At 39.1% G+C, this 19,924-nt stretch overlaps 2 protein-coding genes across 4 annotated transcripts in view; one reads left to right on the top strand and one right to left on the bottom strand.

The window, feature by feature from the left end:
* LOC125455351 (caspase-6-like) overlaps positions 1 to 5,954 on the top strand; it is a 41,011-nt gene extending 35,057 nt beyond the window's left edge. For both annotated transcript variants that reach the window (XM_048537145.2, XM_048537154.2), the window contains 2 exons: positions 1,885 to 2,038; positions 4,691 to 5,954. In XM_048537145.2, coding sequence (XP_048393102.1) covers positions 1,885 to 2,038; positions 4,691 to 4,929 — 393 coding nt within the window. In that variant the 3' untranslated portion in view covers positions 4,930 to 5,954. The remainder of the gene's footprint in view (positions 1 to 1,884; positions 2,039 to 4,690) is intronic.
* A 722-nt stretch (positions 5,955 to 6,676) lies between these two features.
* LOC125459538 (calcium uniporter protein, mitochondrial-like) overlaps positions 6,677 to 19,924 on the bottom strand; it is a 122,679-nt gene continuing 109,431 nt past the window's right edge. The window contains exons 5-8 of one of the 2 annotated variants that reach the window (XM_048546096.2): positions 19,695 to 19,855; positions 17,840 to 18,043; positions 10,107 to 10,223; positions 6,677 to 9,223 (exon numbers count right to left, since the gene is read on the bottom strand). In XM_048546096.2, coding sequence (XP_048402053.1) covers positions 9,146 to 9,223; positions 10,107 to 10,223; positions 17,840 to 18,043; positions 19,695 to 19,855 — 560 coding nt within the window. In that variant the 3' untranslated portion in view covers positions 6,677 to 9,145. The remainder of the gene's footprint in view (positions 9,224 to 10,106; positions 10,224 to 17,839; positions 18,044 to 19,694; positions 19,856 to 19,924) is intronic. The other variant, XM_048546104.2, reaches the window with a different exon arrangement.

A 19,924-nucleotide genomic window follows, 5' to 3' on the forward strand; every position in this document is an offset into this window, starting at 1 on the left:
AAGCATATCTGTTCAATTTTGCTGTCCTACTAGTTAACACCAAGAAAATGTAATCTCTACTTCTAGTATTATAAATTTAGGACATTGTGGCGAGCCTGATACTGTCTCTTGAGAGTAATAAATGAAGTTTTCAAAAATAGTGATGAGATGTTTTGCTTATCATGCCACTTAGCATGGTATTTTCAATCCCTACAGCACTAAATGCTGAGCTGCTTGCCACAATTGAGGCAGCAATGGCACAATGAGTTTCAGGCTGCCCACTTGTTTTGGAAACCAGAGGTTTGGCTTAGTCAAAATGGCTGAGTGGGAGCCCACACTGATGATTCTCTAGGTACCTGTCAACAAGTAAACTTGGGCAATTTGTCCTTGACTTATGGGTGTAGTCTTTCAAATGAAGAGGACTGTCAAAATGATTCAGCATCTGCAGCTTTGCCCCAACCTGCATCCTCAGTCATGGTGGTGAAGTATTGGGTGTAGGCTGAGGAGTTTTTTTTTTTGGGGGGTGTTATATGGTGCCAGGGCTGTGTACATCTTTGAACAGTATACTGAGACAGTACGCACACTGGAAGCTGATCCTTGCTGTTTTTAGTGTAGTATAGCATTCTGAATAGGTACTTTCATTAACAAATGACCCTTGGACTAGATTTTAATAAATATATAGTGAGGTTTTCGTTAAAGAAACAGATTATCTTTTGGATGTGCAGTAATGACACTGATAACATGCATATAAGATTGCAACATTAAAAATCACTAACTGTTATTGTAGATGTCACAGACATGTAATTTTTAAAGTAACTTTATCTAATCTTTCAATTTGTAAATTCCATCGTTTAAGCCAGACATGATGCACTTCATCTTGTGAGCATAGGAAACTTTTAATACAGATAGACTATACATAGAAAGGAATATGTATACCATGAATGACATTGGCATAGTTTAAGGATGACATTGGGAGAAATTGTAAGTCTTACATTCAATATTGAATGTAAGACAATAGTCAATTAATAGCACTGAGCTGCGTAGACAATGTACTAATTACAACTAAACTGGGATTGTAAGATAATAAAATGTGAGGCTGGATGAACACAGCAGGCCAAGCAGCTGGGATTGTGCTTTCTTCAGACCACAAGAACAGAATGTCCACATAGAGGATACGGAGAAACTTTTAAACTAAGGAGGTATTGCAAAGTAAACCATGAGGCAAACCCCTAATAGTACGGGTCTGAGTTATAGGAAAAAAAATTGATAGCATTTTGACATTTTAGTCTTGGTTGTGGTTGGTGGGGGAGGATGATGAAAGAATATTTGAAGCGATCTTAATTTGAATTAAGGTCATAAATTAAGGGTCTGTTTCCAATTTTGTGCTCCTGTCAGGTAACAGCACATTTCCAAATATGAGTCACATTTCCACCCATTCATTTCATTTATATTATATTTAAGCATTATCTTCATTTTGTCTTGTATCCTTATCTTCTGTCTGGAGCATGGTGACATTATACTTTCCATTGTGTTTACTTGTTAAATGCAAGTAACAAAATCATTCAATTAATTCAAAGATGGATGCAATTTCCATGCCGTACATCTGACTGTAGTAGTGCAGTCTCTTTGTCTTCTGCAAAAGTTTTGCTTTGGCAAAAGTGAAGGATGTGGCTTCAAACTAGCAAAGGGACAGTACAAGACTTAAATCAGTGACCAATATATGGAATGAATTGTAGCTGAAGTAGTAGAGGTAAAAATGCTGCAAGTGAGAAATAATGCAGGTATTTTAGGATATTTCTAATGAACTAAATTGAGCTAAATGGCCTCCCTCTTGGTAAATACCTTTTTTGAATATTACTCAGTTATTTTAAATAGTATGAATATCATTGATATTTATGATTTCAGGCCTGCAGAGGAGACAAACATGATGAGCCAGTAATGCCCAAGGATGAAGTAGATGCAAAACAGCCTGTAGTGAATGAAGTGGTTGTTGATGCAGGAACCATGCCTACATTACCTGCTGGTGCAGATTTCATTATGTGCTATTCAGTAGCTGAAGGTAATATAGTATAGCAGTGTTGGTAAAATTCATTTAGCACAAAATAGATGATTTCTCACTTATTCAACCCCTACAAATAAGTTGGAATTTGTCTTCCCATAATTAGAAGCACCCCTACAGTGTGGGAACAGGCCTTTTGGCTCAACAAGTCCGCACCAACCCTTGGTGCATCCCACCCAGACCCATCCCCTTTTTACCCACCTAATCTACAGACCCCTGAACACTACAGATAATTTAGCTTAGCCAGTCCACCTAACCTGCACATCTTTGGACTGTGGGAGGAAACCCATGCAGACATGGGAAGAATGTGCAAACTCCACACAGTCGCTCGAGGGTGGAATTGAATCTAGGTCCCTGGTGTTGTGAAGCAGCCATGCTAACCATTGAACCACTGTGTCACCCTAAGATGAACAAAAACTGCTCCTGGTTTCTCTGTCAAGAATATTAAACTGTATTGAGTCATGTCATTTTTCTCCCATCTGCCTTTCTGCAAGCTTTATATAGAATTTCATGATGGGATGTAATCTTTTCCCCAGTCTCTAATTAAAGGTGCAAATCTTTGTTGATTTCCCCATCCAGAAAAAAACACCACTGTACAAGTAAGCTTAGATTTTGTTAACTGCGGTGAGAGTAGTTTTATTATCATAAGATCTAACCTGAGAATTATTCTGCATGCTGTCTACAGTTTTACCTCTTATATAATTGCTTTGATTTACAAAACTTAAATGTCACTATCAATAGAGCTGTTTGTACTCATCAGTACAGAAATACAACAAATCAACTTTAGAAAAAGTTATACAGCATTAGAGCTATGGAGAAATGGGTGCATAAGCTTGTGTCCTCCTGCTACAGTACAACATTATCAATGATTAGACATGACATTACTTTTCTATTCAAAGGAGGTTAGGTCAAATGGTAAAGCAAGGTAGTGAAAGACTGTGTGTACACTTTGATCACCTCTGATAGAATTTCCAAAGATGAGTGAGAACTAGCCACAAAATACAAAGGAAGCTCTTTGCCCTAATCTACTGTTCTGGATATGAATTTGCTCGCTGAGCTGGAAGGTTCGTTTTCAGATGTTTTGTCACCATTCTAGGTAACATCATCAGTGAGCCTCCGACGAAGCGCTGGTGTTATGTCCCGCTTTCTATTTATCTGGTTAGGTTTCCTTGGGTTGGTGATGTCATTTCCTGTTCTTTTTCTCAGGGGATGGTAGATTGGCTCCAAATCAATGTGTTTGTTGATGGAGTTCCGGTTGGAATGCTATGCTTCTAGGAATTCTCGTGCGTGTCTCCGTTTGGCTTGTCCTAGGATGGATGTGTTGTCCCAATCAAAGTGATGTCCTTCCTCATCTGTACGTAAGGATACGAGTGATACGACATGACCCACTATCACTTGAATCCTTACGTACAGATGAGGAAGGACACCACTTTGATTGGGACAACACATCCATCCTAGGACAAGCCAAACGGAGACACGCACGAGAATTCCTAGAAGCATAGCATTCCAACCGGAACTCCATCAACAAACACATTGATTTGGAGCCAATGTGTTTGTTGATGGAGTTCCGGTTGGAATGCTATGCTTCTAGGAATTCTCGTGCGTGTCTCCGTTTGGCTTGTCCTAGGATGGATGTGTTGTCCCAATCAAAGTGGTGTCCTTCCTCATCTGTACGTAAGGATTCAAGTGATAGTGGGTCATGTCGTATCACTCGTATCCTTACGTACAGATGAGGAAGGACATCACTTTGATTGGGACAACACATCCATCCTAGGACAAGCCAAACGGAGACACGCACGAGAATTCCTAGAAGCATAGCATTCCAACCGGAACTCCATCAACAAACACATTGATTTGGAGCCAATCTACCATCCCCTGAGAAAAAGAACAGGAAATGACATCACCAACCCAAGGAAACCTAACCAGATAAATAGAAAGCGGGACATAACACCAGCGCTTCGTCGGAGGCTCACATGATGATGACGAAATGTCTGAAAACTAACCTTCCAGCTCAGCGAGCAAACTCACATCCAGGACCTCTACCTGAGCTACAAATCTTCTCAACTCGCTAATCTACTGTGATTATCTACATAGAGCAGAAACTATTCATTTTTTTTTGGCCTTGCTCCACATTTTGTCTCTTCAGGCTTTGTACAAAATGTTGAACCCATTTCAAATTCCAATCACCCCATATCCGTTTGCCTGCAGACCTATACTAGCTCCTGCTTAAGCAAAGCCTCTTTAAATTCTCATCCTACTTTAAAATTCCCTTCCCTAATCTCTTAACTACTTTTCTTGCTGTCTGAACATCTGATTGTAATTATTCCACCAGTGGTTGCTGTACTTTTTTTGTCTGTCTAGGTCATGAGCTCTAAATTCTTCCTGAAATCTCTCTCTACTACTTTTTCCTTTTTTTAAAAAAAAACAGTTTTAGCTTGCCTCTGTTATAATGTTTTGTTATCTGCGATACTTTCTGTGGCTCAGCCAAGTTACTGTTTCAAAATGTTTGTGAAGTGCCTATGGAGGTTTTATTACATCCACAAAAACTTCAACAACCTGTTTTAAAATGCAATCAAGAAGTAAGATGTTTAAAATTCTTTACAACAAATTTTGTTCAGCCTCAATATTCCAAATATTTTCTTCTTACCATAGGTTTCTACTCTCATCGAGAAACTGTAAATGGCTCCTGGTACATCCAGGACTTCTGCACGTTGCTTGAGAGCCAGGGTGCTCAACTTGAGTTCACTGAGTTTCTTACATTGGTGAACAGGAAGGTGTCACAACGCAGTGTGGAAAGATGTGCTGATCGTGATGCATTAGGAAAGAAGCAAGTTCCTTGCTTTGCATCAATGCTAACAAAGAAATTATATTTTAAACCCAAAACTGCATAACAGCTTTGTTTATTTTGGTGTAGCCTCCATCTCCCTTGTAAAGAAAGCAAATTCCCAATTTTGAGCTGTTAGAACTATATTCTTGCAAAATTGGTTCTGTACACAATAGGAGTAGTACATGTACATTTCCAAACTCAGTAGTTGAGGTCAAAATATATTGACCTTAAATGAGATTTACTATGTTGTCATGCAATCCCAAGAAACTCCCTAAATTATTCACAAAAAAGGGCTAACCAAAGATTAAGTTCTTTATCCTTCTTTCCAATCATGTTAGTTAAAATGTCCAATTTTGTTTTAAAGAACAAAACCAATCTCACTTTTTAGTCAGTTATAGAATTTTGTAAACTGCTATTTCTTTACTTGACTAAAAAAAAACTCTCTTCTGTACTTCGGAATTACTGGGGTGAAGGGCAACTTTTTTTAAAAAATTCAGTTTTATATACTGACCATAGCTGTCATGATTGTATGTTAATGTCCATCTTTGAATGCATCTGATGACTTTTAACTGTCAAATTTTAAGGTGTTTTCTTACGTCTGATGTATTCCATTATTTCCTTCCTCCCAGCATATAGCACCAGCTCTTTCATGTCACTGGGAAAGTAAGTAATCATGATGTGAACCTACCAGTAACACATGTTCTCCAGAAAATCATTGTACAGTTACTTGGTGCTGAACCTCAGGTTAACTTTTCCTTCTCACTGTTTCTTGAAGCTTAAGAACATTTGTAGCAAATATTAGTCAAAACTTTAAACTGGAAGGTTTTCAGGGACGATGTTTTTATTTTGTTCAATCATGTTGTATAAACTAAGAAAATGAGCAACAGTTTTGACTATAGCTGTGAACTGTATGTATTTTCACTCCTGCTAATTATGTAAGTGTTCTAATTTTAAATTCAACTCTTTTTTTTGTTGGATAGTCTTAATTACTGTATTCACACGCTTCAGTAAAAGCAACAGATTGGTTGGTTGTGTATTTAAATCTTTAGTTGTGGAAGATTAAAATCATCAAATTGAACATCACAAGAATACATTGTATCTGTTGTCTTCTCTTACATTCTCTCCCCCCCCCCCCCCCCCCCAATTATTTTGGGAGAAGATTTCTTGCTGATCTGCCAACTGTTGACCTTTATCTCTAGACCCCTAACTTAGAGATTTTAGGAAACCAAAATTTAGGGAGTGATGAGAGCAGGAAGGGGTTGTAAACAAGATACCAGCAAGATAAAGGGTTCCCTGTGACCAGGTGGTTAAAATGGGTCTGTAGCAAGCAAAGTTCTGAGCAGAAGGGTGTTATGTTTCTTCAAAAAGTCAATTGAAAGCATCTGGTTTACAAATAAGGGTTTAATTTCAGCTTAATCAATCAAAAGATGGTCATCCTGATAAGGTTGACAGAATTTCACTATAGATTTTTCTATTAAAACCAGCTTCCCTAAAGTTTTGAGCTTACTGTATTTAACTTACTGTTCCCATAAATATTGTGACCTAAACACTGAACAAGGCAAATTATGTAAACCACTACTTGAATGTTTGTGGTTGCTGTTTGCTTGATTTATTTTTAAGAGCTGGATAATAGTCTATCCAGTCTCAGACAAATCAAAGATGTAAATCTAAACAAGTTCTTTGCACCAATTGAAAGCTGTGCTGCTAGGAGCCTAAACCTTTGCCAAGCTGCAATATAGCTAATTTTTTTCTTTATTTAAACATGTTGATTGATTTATATTTTGGGAAAGTACCACTCAAATTGTGTAATGTTATGTATGACTGACTTTTTTTATTTAATCTTCCAAATATAGACAGATAAAACAAGCAGAGGATGTTAATGATCTAATTACATTTGCAGATATGAGTGAAATACACTCTAACATGAATGAAATCAATTTTTTTCAGACAAGGGAACTGGTGAGGATCAAATAGATACAAGTTAATGGGGATAATGAAGAGGAGAAATGCAATTTTGGTCAAAGTCTGCAAAGCAAGCAAACAAAAACCAAGATGCCATTAAAATAGCCATAATTTGGTTTCCTTGCAAATAATGTGAAACCAAACATAAGCTCAGTGCTGCAGCGTTGAATGTCATCTTCCTTCACCTGCCACTGGGTAAGATCTATTGAAAAATACAGCCATTCTGTATTTGAAGTACACAAGCAAAAATTATATTTCATAATTATATTACAAAATCAACATTGAGAGATAGGGTTACAATTAGGACTCATGCTGCATATGCCAGTGAAATGAAAGATGCACATTCAACACCTGCTGACAATGGGAGAGAATAACAGTATTTCCAAGACTAAACATAACGTATTAGGAAACAGTACATTCCTCTATAGTGCAATGTTAATTAAAAACTAAAGCAGATCAGTCATTTTCAGGTCATTTCAATCCACCTGATACCTTTTTCTGAACTGTACTAAACACAGATTATTGTATTAGTTTTTAAGTTTGAGAAACTGAGTACACCAGTCATCAAACAATAATTCTGCATTATGAGCTGCAGATGTCATAATTACATAGTGATAATGTCTGTGTTCTGAGAATTTTAAGAAAATCTTCTAAAGTCCATCACCTCAACTCTATCATTATTGACCACACAAGCAACCTACATGGTGTTGGTCACTTAGAATGCCAAACTAGTTTACTTGGCCAGGCAAACATGTTTGAGGCAGTAATGGAATAAGTCAACAGCTCATGTTTTAACATGGAATGACCATGCCTTTTATATTCATGTGAAAATTCATCCTTTGGATGTTGGTTGAATCAAAGGAAAATAACTAACTAAAAATAAAGTATCTTCAAACTAGAAGCTAAAGGGTGAAATTGGAGACAGGAAAAAGTTCACAATCCATATGTCCCACAGGTAGCTTGAGGTGGTGGTGGGAGGAGAAAATAAGATACTGATAAGTACCATAAACCTGCTATCTACCAAGAAAACATGAAGCTTGAAAAAAACCCCAGCAAACTAAGCAATTCCTTTTTAGAAGCTTGGCAATGAGGTCTGAAGCGATTGAATACATCAAGAGGGGCACGTAGGTTGATTTTTGAAACCAAATTCTTTCAGTCCCAACGGGGAGAAAATTATTTCTAATAGATTTAAAAACCTGTAGCAGATTTGGCAAGGGAAAATAATCATGATTGAGGAGTGAAGTATAAATACTATGCATTATGTTAGAACAAATAATACTGCCTTTACATGTCATCTTTAGTACCAGTTCTGAAAATACAGTATCAAGGTGACAGTATGGAAAAAGCAAGAGAAAATCTAGAAGTGAACTTTCTTCATTAATTTTGTATGTTACCAATGATGTTTTCAGTTGTTTTTAAATCTTAAACAAAACGGTGAGACAGGAGTCTGTCTTTCAAATTCTACCCCCAGTGAGTCTTTTGGCTCTATTCGAAAGGTAATTCATGACAAATCATATTCAGTAATGTTTCCCCACAGTAAAATGATACAAATGAGCAGCCTAAGCCTGCTGGATTGTCCATTGGTACAAAAACTAGGTGCGTAGAGGAAAAGCAAACATTAAGGTGCTTGTGCTGTTTCCCAGATTTCAACAAGAATGAACATATGACAACTCTCTAACGTGCACCCCATCCCACCAGACGGAACACACATGCAAGTACTCGATACGTTTTCTGTAAACTGCTTCACCTAAAATAAAAATGACTCTTCCTGCTACAAAAAAAACTGCTAAACCCTTCACCAATTAGTCATGTTTGTGCATGAGTTAGTATATCAACCAGTCTATTTGGAATTTTACAATAGTCTTGGCCTTCCCTTTAGAAGAAATGCATTTTTATAAGTAAGATTCCAGCATTAAAGCTGTAGGTTGTGACAATTTGCTACACCAAATTATCTTGCCATCTACCTAATGCAGTTGCAACTTTCAAAATTTACATACTGAATCATATTCATAATATGAATGTTCCTGTGTAAGATAACTGTCGGCTTTGTAATAAAGTAGTGGAATCAGGAACAAGGTAATGGATGGTAGGGATGACAATAGGAACAGCGGAGTTTAAACTAGATAGATTCATAGGCACTTCAATCTCAGAATGCCGCAAAATTGCAAAAAGGGTATTATACAAAAATAAATTCCATTTTAAAAGAACAAACTTATAGGTGAACACGTGCTTGTAGGCGTTCTGATCCGATTGAAATGTTGCATTGGTTGAGTCATTGTGAAGCATGACTTTCAAGTTTATTCCAATCAGCTACAGTTTTAGTTTTTGCTGTTTAGTGGCTCGATTGGAAGATGCAAATGCAAAGGGTCACGCAGACGCTGGAGGTTCTTTTCCACCTTTGAAAGGAAAAAGAAACATCACTAGATCAACAAACCTCAGCAACTAGCATTAATATTATAGTTTTAACAAAGAAAACAATTCATAGCATTGTAAACAGGTAAGAATGAAATGGTGAGCTAAAAGAGAGGTCAGGAGGGGTAACTAAAAGCTTCGTAAGCAAGGTGGGTTTTAAGGAAAATTTTAAAATGGGATTTGAATGATGAGTTGGAGAGCTTCTACAGGTCACTGCCAGTTCCCTCTAAGCTGTGTGTGTGCTCAGCCATTCCAGTAGAGCCACACAGTGACTGGTGTTTACATGTTAAACACAGCACCTGACTTTCAGTTCTAGAAGTAGCTGTTGTGCACTGACATCAGAGACTCATGTGGGGAGACAGAAAATTAGAGGAAACGCTAATCGTTGGTACCCGACGTAGTCTGTAACTGGTTTGGATTGACAAATTGGTCAGCTGTGGGAATTTAATAATTTTCCCTCTGCAATGCATCTACCAGGTTGAAATGTTTTCACTATGGACTGTAGATTCTGCCTTTTTGAACCTTGCCACAAGGTTATCAATCTCCTGTAAATACCTACAGGGCCTACTTGATCTGGTGTGGTGAATGAAAACTACTTGCTAGTCTAGCATGACTGAAGCTTTTGTTGTAGTTTGGAGATGTCGTTCATTGCATGTTAGCAAACAAAGCGTAAGCTACACTGATACAATAGTTATGGTTACAGAGACTATAACGTAGTCCTGGTTGGTAGGCCTTATTCCTTTGAGATGTTCTCCCACTAGGTCCATATGAAATTATCATAGTCGGTGATGCTGAGGTATTCTTAAATAACATTGATCATGAAATTCTCTCACACAGTTGATTTTTTTGAACTTGGTGCTATCTGACCTCCGCCATCTCCTCCTTGATTTTGTTGTATTTCTGTATATCAAAGCTGTTCCTTTTGGCTCCGCGATGAAAGTAGTGCAGGAACTGTCTGTCTTTTATATCAGGATAAACGCAATCCTAAAGGAATGAGACACTATTTAATAAACTAGATACAACACTGACACCAATTAACATCCCTTTACTGACAGAGCAATACCTGCCATCTCATTATCACACTTGAATTCTTTTTTAAGATGATATAAATCCCCATCGAGTTACAGACCCTGGACTGTTCTGGTAGGTATTGGTCACTTGTGTTACAAGCTAAAATGTTTGCTGAAAATTCTGAGCTGATGCAATATTCTCTGAGGAGCCATGCTGAAAAGGCACGATCCTCCGATCATGACATTTGAAATGAAAATCTCTATGACCTTCCATCTGCCACAGGGCCCAGAATCAGCCCAGTGTGTACTAATTAAGGAAGTAGAAGACTACTGTTGGTATAAGAAATGCATATACAGCTCACTCACCTTGCTCAGTCATTTAGCATTGTGTTTAGACATCAGAGTCTGACCACCCTTTTCTTACTTGAAACAAATAATTCTTGCTTTCAGATCTCCTATCCCACCTACTGATTAGATGCCAGGATTCAGCCGATCAGGGATGTTGACACAGCAATAAGCAGCTGGGAGGGAGTTGCCCTCTACAACATTGATTCCCGACCCCACAAAGTCACATGAGATCAGGTCGATCATAAGTACAGAAACCTCCGTCACCAAGTGTACCCTGTTGGTGGCAAAAACATACCTTGACCTCATTCTGACCAATCTACCTGTCACAGGAGTGACCACCACCATCTACCTGGGACAGATCACAAACAGACCTGACACCCAAAAACAGTGTCCATGAGTTGCTGTGTGCTGTTAGCAACACAAATTGTACTCAACCACAATCTGTCATGGGTCAGCATATTCCCTCACCTTCCCAATATCATCGAACCAGGGAATCAACCCTGATTCAATGCCGAGTGCAGGAGGGCATGCAGGGAGCAGCACCAAGTAAACCTAAAAATGAGGTGTCAACCTGGTGAAGTTGCAGCGTCGGGCTACTTGGCACCCTCCTGAGCAGAACCAATCTGCGTTAGAGCTGAACAATCCCACAAACTATGGATCGGATTTAAGCTCAGCACTCCTGTCGCGTCCAATTGTGAATTGTAGTGGGCAGTTAGACAGCTAACAAATATCCCCATCTTCAATGATGGGGAACCCCAGTTTATATGTTCAAAAACAAAGTTGAAGCATCTGTGTAGCCATCTTCAGTCAGATGCGCCAAGTGCATAATCTTGGCCTTTTCCTGAAGTACCTGTTATGCCTGTCTTCAGCCAATTTGATTCACTCTAGAAATATTAAGAAACAGATGAAGCTACTGGTTAACACTAAGGCTGTGGGCCTTCCACTCTTCAGAAATAATACTGAAAACTCATGTTCCAGAATTTGCCCATCCCGAGTCCAAATGTTCCAGTTTAACTACAACACTAGCACTTATCCTTTAACGTGGCATGTTGTCCAGGTATGTACTGTTCTCAAAAAGTAGGACAAGCCCATTTCCTGTCTGATCAGTCTATTCTTGATTAGCAGCAAAATGATGGAAGGGGTTCTTGACAATACTGTTGAGTAATTCAGCAATAATCTGCTCATTGATCCTCTGGATTCCCTCAGTTACTCAGCTCGTGACTTGATTATAGTCCTGGATAAAAGGTGAGGGACAGTAACTGCCCTTGACATAAAGGCCACATTTGGCACAGTGTGGCATCAAGGACCTCCAGCAAAATTGCAGTCAATGTTAATTGGGGGCAATCTGGTTCAAAGAAAAATGGTTACGTTTGTTGGAGTTCAGTCATCTCAGCTCTGCAGGACTTCCTCAGGTACTTTCCTGGACCCAACCATATGCAACTGCTTCATCACAACCTTCCTTCCATCATAAAGTCAGAAGTGGGGACGTAGAGCTCTTTGAGCCAGAAGGGCCGGGCTCATGTTCCACCTGCACTAGAAGTGTGCCATAACACATCTGAAAAGGTTGATTGAAAAATGTACAGAAGTGGGGATGTTCACTGATGATTGCAAAAATTCAGCATTCCTGGCAACTCCTCAGATACTGCAGAGGTCTGTGTCCACGTGCATCAAGACCTGGATAATAGCCAGACTTTGGTTGAAAGGTGGTAAGTACCAAACCACATAAATACCAGACAGTGACCATTTTGAACAAGAGAAAATCTAATCGTCTCTTTATGTTCAATGGTATTACCACGACTGGATCCACAACGTCATCATTCGTATCCAGAACTTCAGAGGAACAGACAGATCTAGAGGTGTTAGTCCACAAATTCCTGAAAGTGGCAGGGCAGGTGAATAGGATAATTAGAACATGGGGCTACAGGGAAATCATGGGTGTAAAAGAACCATCAGTTATATTGAGAGAATTTATTCCAAATGTATGAATTCTTGAAATGTCTTCTGGAGAACTTCCTTGATCACTGTGCTTTCAGCCTGACTAGAAAGGAGTCATTGATGGATCTGGTGCTGGGAAGGAAGTGAACCAAGTGTCAGTAGCAGCAAGAAAAACCATAAGGTTTAGATTTTTGGTGAAGAGCAAGGAACAATCTAAAGCAGAATTTCTGGATTTGGAAACAGCAAACTTAAATAGGGTTATAAGGAGTTTATCCAAAATAAAATGAAAGTAAAGATTTGAGGCAGAAAACAGTGACAGAACAATAGTGATCTAGAAGGAAGACAGATTTCAGGATCAGGCTAATACATTTCAAATAAAGCAAATGGTGGGAGAACCAAAGTCAAAACTCCTTTGATAATAGTAAAACAGAACATGTAAGGAAAGAAAAGGAGCTGTATGATTAATGGCTGTGTTTGCTGACTCCCTAGAGCATTGGCATAGTGCAAAAATCTCAGAATTAAATTGTAACCAAGACTGTTTAAAACCTAAAATATAAAATAAAAAGAAAGAAAAATTAAGGAAGAGAAAAAAAAGTAGATTTTTATTTAAGTTTTGAAATCAGCTTTACATATGTACCTGTGCAGCCTGCGAAGAAAGGGAGGTGAACATGTACAGTTGGAATTTATCATTATACCACTGGTGTTAGCAGACACTTCAATGGTTTATACTGGGGATCTTTTAGACAAGAACCAGACCAAACACAATAAGTGAGAAGAGAAGTGAAGATGAAAGTGAAATGGAGAAAGAGAGTTTATAAGAATAGAATGGCAATTCATTTAAAAGGGAATTCAAAAGTTTTCCAGTATCTTGTAAAGCAAGTGGTAAGAGATAGTGTGCAGTTTGTGTGGAACAAGGTAAGTGATATATTCTTAGAGGTGCAGTGCAAGGCTAGAATACTTGATGAGTACTTTGTATTGGAATATCTTACAAGATAAGAAGGTGCTAAAAATTGAAAGGAAAGATTACCAGAAAGGCTGTGTTCAGAGTTGATAAGCCTTCATGTACAGACAGCTTTCATCTGAGATTGCTAAGGGAAGTTGGGGTGGAGATAGTGGGTAACATTCCCTGTAGCCTTTCTTGCTGCTGTGTAGATTACCAAGATTCATGTACGGTACGGATATCCAAAGGCAGCACACTCATTAACGATGCACAGCGCATCCCAGTGGCTGTGCAGTTTAGAGGGAATGTTGGCAGCAAAAAGGCTTGGAGAAGTTGCACTCCTTTGAGCAAAGCAGGTTCAATGGTCATTTGACAGAACTGTACAAGATTACCACAGGTTTAATCGATCCGGGAAAAGACAAGATGTCGGAAGATGATGCAAGGACTAGAGGCTGTAGATTTAAAATTTTGGGAAAGAGATGCTGAGGGGTGCAAGGCTGAACCTTTTAAAGAGTGAGTATTAATAATCTGAATTCTCTTCTTATGCTTGTGCAAATCAGAAGTAAATAAAGTAACAGGGTTATTGGATCAGAGCCAAGTTAGGACTTGGACTAACTGACTGACACAACCATTAGGGGCTAGATGTGTTGAATGGCCTCTTAGTATTCTGTACTAACTCTACATCACATCCCTTGACACAACGACTCAATCACTACGCATTGATGTCCACCCAGTATAACTGACACCAGAAGACTGAATTATGATTCTGTTTCCCCAACTGATTGAAATGGGATTTATTTCCTCAAATTTGCTTCAATGGTAAAGACTAAAAACAACTGTGTTGTTTATCTTTAAATAATTTCCGTCTGGTCTACCATTGCATATTTCACAATTCATACCAGATTTATGCATTAAAAAAATGAGGGAAAGGGCTGGTTCTTGAGATGGTGAACCCTATTGAAAGAAAAGTTCAGCACAGGGACTGGCTATTGCGATTATTATAATATTCTAAACTAATCCCATCTTCTTGTGTATGGTCCCAATCCCTCTACTCCCTGCCTGTTCATGTGTTTGTCCACATGTCTCTTAAAACAATACTACTGTATCTGCTTTAACCACCTCCCCTGGCAGTGTTTTCCAGGCACCTACCATCCTCTACATAAAATATTTGCCTTGTGTATCTCCTTTAAACTTATCACCTCTCACTTTAAACCTATGTCTCCTGGTATTGGACATTTCTAACCTGGGAAAAAGACTTGGACTAACCAGCCCATCCATGCCTTAAATAATTGTACATACTTCTATCTGGCCATGCCTCAGTCTCCAACATGCTAGTGAAAATAATCCAAGTCTGTCCAACCTCTGTCCTAGCTAAAACACTCAAACCCAGGCAATATCCTGGTAAATCTCCAAAACCTCCACCATCCTTCCTATAGTGTGGCGATCAGAACTACACACAGTACTCCAACTAAAGTCTAATACAGTTATGACATGCTTTATACTCAATGCACTGACCAATGAAGGCAAACATGACTTTTCCTTATTTACCTCATTCACTTGTGTGACCGCTTTCAGAGAGTAATAGACCACAAGATTCCTCTGTATTTCAATGCTCCTAGGGGTCCTGCCATTTACTGTATACTTTCCTCTTGCATTTGACCTCCCAAAATGTATCACCTCATCACCTCACATTTGGCCAGATTAAACTTCATTTGCCATTTCTCTGCCCAACTTTTCCACTGATCTATATCCTGCTGTATCCTTTGACAAATTTCCTTACAATCGGCAACGCCACCAATTTTCATGCCATCTGCAAATTTATTTTTTAGACCATATATATAAATGATTTGAATGAAAATGTACATGACAAACAACAGAGGTCCCAGCACCGATCCTTGCAGAACACCACTAATCACAGCCTTCCAGTCAGGAAAACACACCACTCCTCAACTATCCTTTGTCTTTTCCAACCAAGCCAATTTTGTATCCAACTTACCACCTCACCACAGATCATGTGTGACTTATTCTTCTGGATTAGCCTACCATGAGACACCTTGTGAAATGCTTTAGTAAAATCTATGGAGACAATATCTACTGCTCTAACCTCAATCTTCTTCATCACTTCCTCAAAAAACTCAATCAAATTTATGAGGCAGAACCTGTCCCACACAAAACCATGTTGACCATCCCTAATAAGTCTGTTCTTTTTCAAATGTGAGTAAATCCCTCTTCTAAAAAATCTTCTCCAATAATTTCCTTTCTGCCAATGTTAAGGCTCACGGCCTGTAATTTCCTAGATTATCTCTGTTGCCAATCTTAGACAAAGCAACAACAGTGGCTATTCTCCAGTTTACTGGGACCTCAGCAGTGGCTAAGGAAGATACAAAGATATATGTCAAGGCCCTAGCAGTCTTCTCCCTTGCCTTCCTCAGTATCCTTGGATAGATCCCATCAGGTCCTATGGGCTTATCTACTTTCATGTTTTTCAAGATTCCCAATACCACCTCTTTGTTAATACTGACGTGCCCTGGAATATCGAGGTACACCTTTCTAAAAATTCACATTCTTCTCCTTGGTGAATATGGATTGTTGTTGTGAAACTTATAACCAGGACTGAAATATAAGGACATAAAAGATATAGCTCTATTAAGAATGAAGTGATCCATTTTGGTAGGAAGAATAAAGGAAAACAATGATAAATAATACTACAGGTTGAAAGGTGGTGCAGGTACAAAGACACCGAGATATATGGTCCAGATGATCTGATAGGAAGATGATTGTTGCAGTGGCATAGTCAGAAGTTACTTGTGAGGACCATGTGGAAATCCCAAGGCAGCTGACTTGGTGAGAACTTTTCAGGAAGTCGAAGTCCTGATAGTTAATTATCTGGTACGTGGAATCTCCAACAACCTATCCAACACTGAGCAAAGAGTCAGAGACTTTGGATAATTGGGATTTGCTTAGCTTAATAGTTACCTGGGAAAGGTTGAAGGTGTTAGAATCTTCCCTAGCCCCCAGGGAACTATTGAATTGACACCCTAATTTCATCACTGACCATCGCTTCATCTGCCATCCTGGACCCTTGACAATGTAAGAATAGCCAGCCCTCTAATGCCAGCCCTGACTACCCCATGGCCCACCACTCAACCACACACATTTCCTCCCTCCCACTGAACCGTTCTAAGCAATTCTACCCTCCCTCCCATCAACCTAACTCCCTCTACACAACATCACCCACCCACACCTCCAACTCGACTTGCCCCCACCCTGACGGCATTCATATGTCTCTTACCCAACCCTGATGTACCCTAAGCCCTAACCCACCACTGTAAGTCCTCACCCATCTGCCACTCCACCTACCTACCACCCTATCCCTCCTACCCACTATTTCAGTCCCTATACTCATTCACCAGATCATTAAACAATATTTAACATTATGGAAAATAAGCAAAGTTGTACTTAGAATTATTAAATACAGACATTAAATCTGTAGTAGAAACTAAAATATCATTACACTTTATAATAATATAATCAGGATAACATTAAATATTTAAAGGAAACAGAAGGGACAATAAAGAGCTATTTAATACCTTAAAAAGGCCACAGACAAGTTTCATGAGATTTATCTTGCAGTGTACATCCCTGTGCTATTTGCTGTTGCCCTGAAGGACGATTCCCAACTCCTCTAGTGTTATAATGGTGTGGGGGAAATCGAGGCTTCACCTCATTTATCTGCAAAGCCTAGACGGCAGCTTGTGAGACAGGCCTCGTGGCATAAATAACACAGACAGGTATGTGAGTGATATTTCATACTATTACCATTGGACAATGTGTTCTGATGGTAATTGGAAGCTCGGGGCTGTGTACTTGCGTATAAATCATTGATGGTGACAGTGCACATTGACAGGATGTTTAATAAAGCAAACAGTTTCCCCAGCTTTATTAAAGGTTGAAGAGAAGCAAGACATGCTAACCTCGAACAGAAACCAAAGAGGTTGAAAGGAGCTTTGATCGAGGTATTCAAAATTCAGAAGGCACTTGGACAGAGTAGATTGTGAGAAATGTTCTAGTGGTGAAAGGATTGAGAATCAAAAGGCCAAAACCAAAAATTTCAAGTGATGTACAAAGAAGCAATGACGCCAGATGATGTTATTGGAAAAGAAAGGTGTAGGGTTCCATGGAGAAGCTGGGAAGAAGGCAGTGAGAAGCCAGAACTGTAGGAATGTTGCTGATATGGAGTATCAGCACATGACTGCTTAAATAGCCTCCTCCTGTACTGCAACAATCCTGACTGTTTTTTTTTCAGAATGCTTTGACATTAATATACAGAGATTTAGGAAAGTGTGCACTTCTAATTCAATGATTACCTGGCGTGTGAGGAGGAAGTACGCATAAAAAGCCATGGAGCTCCCATATGTGATGAAGTAAGTGACTGGCTCCATTATATCCCAGGAGTAGACCCACCAAGTTAACCAAGCCAGTGCTCCAGCTTGAGTCGACATAAATGCCAAACCTGCCCACATCAGCCGATTAGATTTAGCTTCAGCCTTCAGAATCAACTGCGACTTTATCTAGTGAGACAGAAATTTTAGTTACACATCACTTCCCACAAACGGTCATCTGTGCCACCCAAAGCATAGTGGAAAATCAAAAAATCTGGTAACAGTTGACACTGCTCAGTTGACAAAAACTATGGAATAGTTTTTGAGAGAGATTAGTGGCTAACAATGACTCTGCCGTTAACACAAAACAACAGCTGATCCGATAACACTCCAAATGCCTACTGACTGGCAGATACCAACAATATGACAAGTTCCTGCCTTTCTCTGTTCCAGTCATTTTTGCGAATGAGACGACACACTGGGCTAAATACCACAGGAAGTGGGTGAGGCCAGTCTGACTGACCGGCAGATCTAACAGGCACAGCAGCATTGCAATCTCACTGCTGGGACTACAACAATTCCAGGAATATAGAGGACATGGCCACCAGGCCCAGTCAAGTCCCAGACTTGTCCTCGTCTTTAGACCAGGAAGGATCGATGAGCCTTATGAAGGGATGGTGTTGGAGGTCAGGTGGGGAGGGACAAAGCTGTGCAGGAATATATTGGAGGGGTATCATCTCAGGCAGAGACATGCTCCAATGCTCACAGGCCACTCTTTCTTAAAAAAAATATACGTGCCCTTCATTCCCAATTTTTCCTTATTATTTTTAAAATGGCCTTCTCATTCCCTGCTGCCCATAGCAACTGAACTAGCCAGTCAGCTGACTTGGTAACAAGCCCAGGTGCATATTCAGTATTTTAAACTGGTGGGCAGTCTGCCAATTCTGGGGCCGACAAGCCTACTGTTGTACGAAGACCAGGTTCTGGTTAGATCTGGTGCGGGGCAGAAAAAATGATGGGATAGCTACCAGCAAAATGCTGTGAAATGCAGCAGAAAGTTTATTTGATCCACCTCATAAGTAAAATGATTATTGGTAGAATTGGAGCTCTAGGTCATCTGGTTTGGTTTGTTTACATCTCAGCTCCCTGTTTTCATAGAATAACCATGTAATAGAGATGGATAAGATTAGATTGCATAGTTACTCAATATTAATGCCATGCAATTCATTCTCATTTATAAGAATACTCAACTGGTGTATCATCATAATCTTTACATCAATTGTATTTATTTATAAACAGTTACTGGAAATCAAGATGATTCAATTAATTTGTTAATCCAAGATCATTGATCTTATACAACAATCTGTGAGTCATTATTAAAACCATAAATTGAATTGCTAAATGGAAGATCTATACTAAAAAGGAAATCATGACCTATGTATGGGTTCATAAGATAAGGCAGGCTATCTTCAGATCAGAAAGACAAGATGCAACATAATTTATCTCTTGCCACAGCTTGACCTGAAGTGGAGCACTCTCTTAAGATTATCCATTTGAATTAAAATCATATGACATTTTGTCAAGGCACTTACTGCCTTGTCGCAAAATTGTAGATGTATGCAAGTCAAACCACATGGTAAGGGTAACTAAAGGTCAACCAAAAATATCTCAAAACCTGGAATCAATCATATTGCAGCATGTTCCATTGTGGAAAAAAGCTCAGGCCGGATTATACATATTGGATTGAGAAATGCTTTAGTATATATAAAAGACTGTAGAGAATATTAGATTTTCAAGATGATTAAAAACAGTTTGTCATAAAGTATTCCAAATGATGGACCTGTTCAAGATTCTGTAACTCTCCTTTTAAGTTATCCAGTTTTTTCAGCAGCTCCCCCTCTTTGTGCAATTGGTGAGATTCCGTATGCAGAGCTATATAAAGCTTATGAACCAAGTTCTTTACATCATCCATTTCTGTTGAACGCTCACTGCTTACAAAGTCTAAGGCATTGGAAAGAGAACAAAGAACGTGGAATTAACACAGAAAACAAATCATCAGCTTTTCTAAAC

The sequence above is a fragment of the Stegostoma tigrinum genome, chromosome 1 (assembly GCF_030684315.1).
Source record: "Stegostoma tigrinum isolate sSteTig4 chromosome 1, sSteTig4.hap1, whole genome shotgun sequence".
In the NCBI taxonomy this organism is placed as follows: domain Eukaryota; kingdom Metazoa; phylum Chordata; class Chondrichthyes; order Orectolobiformes; family Stegostomatidae; genus Stegostoma; species Stegostoma tigrinum.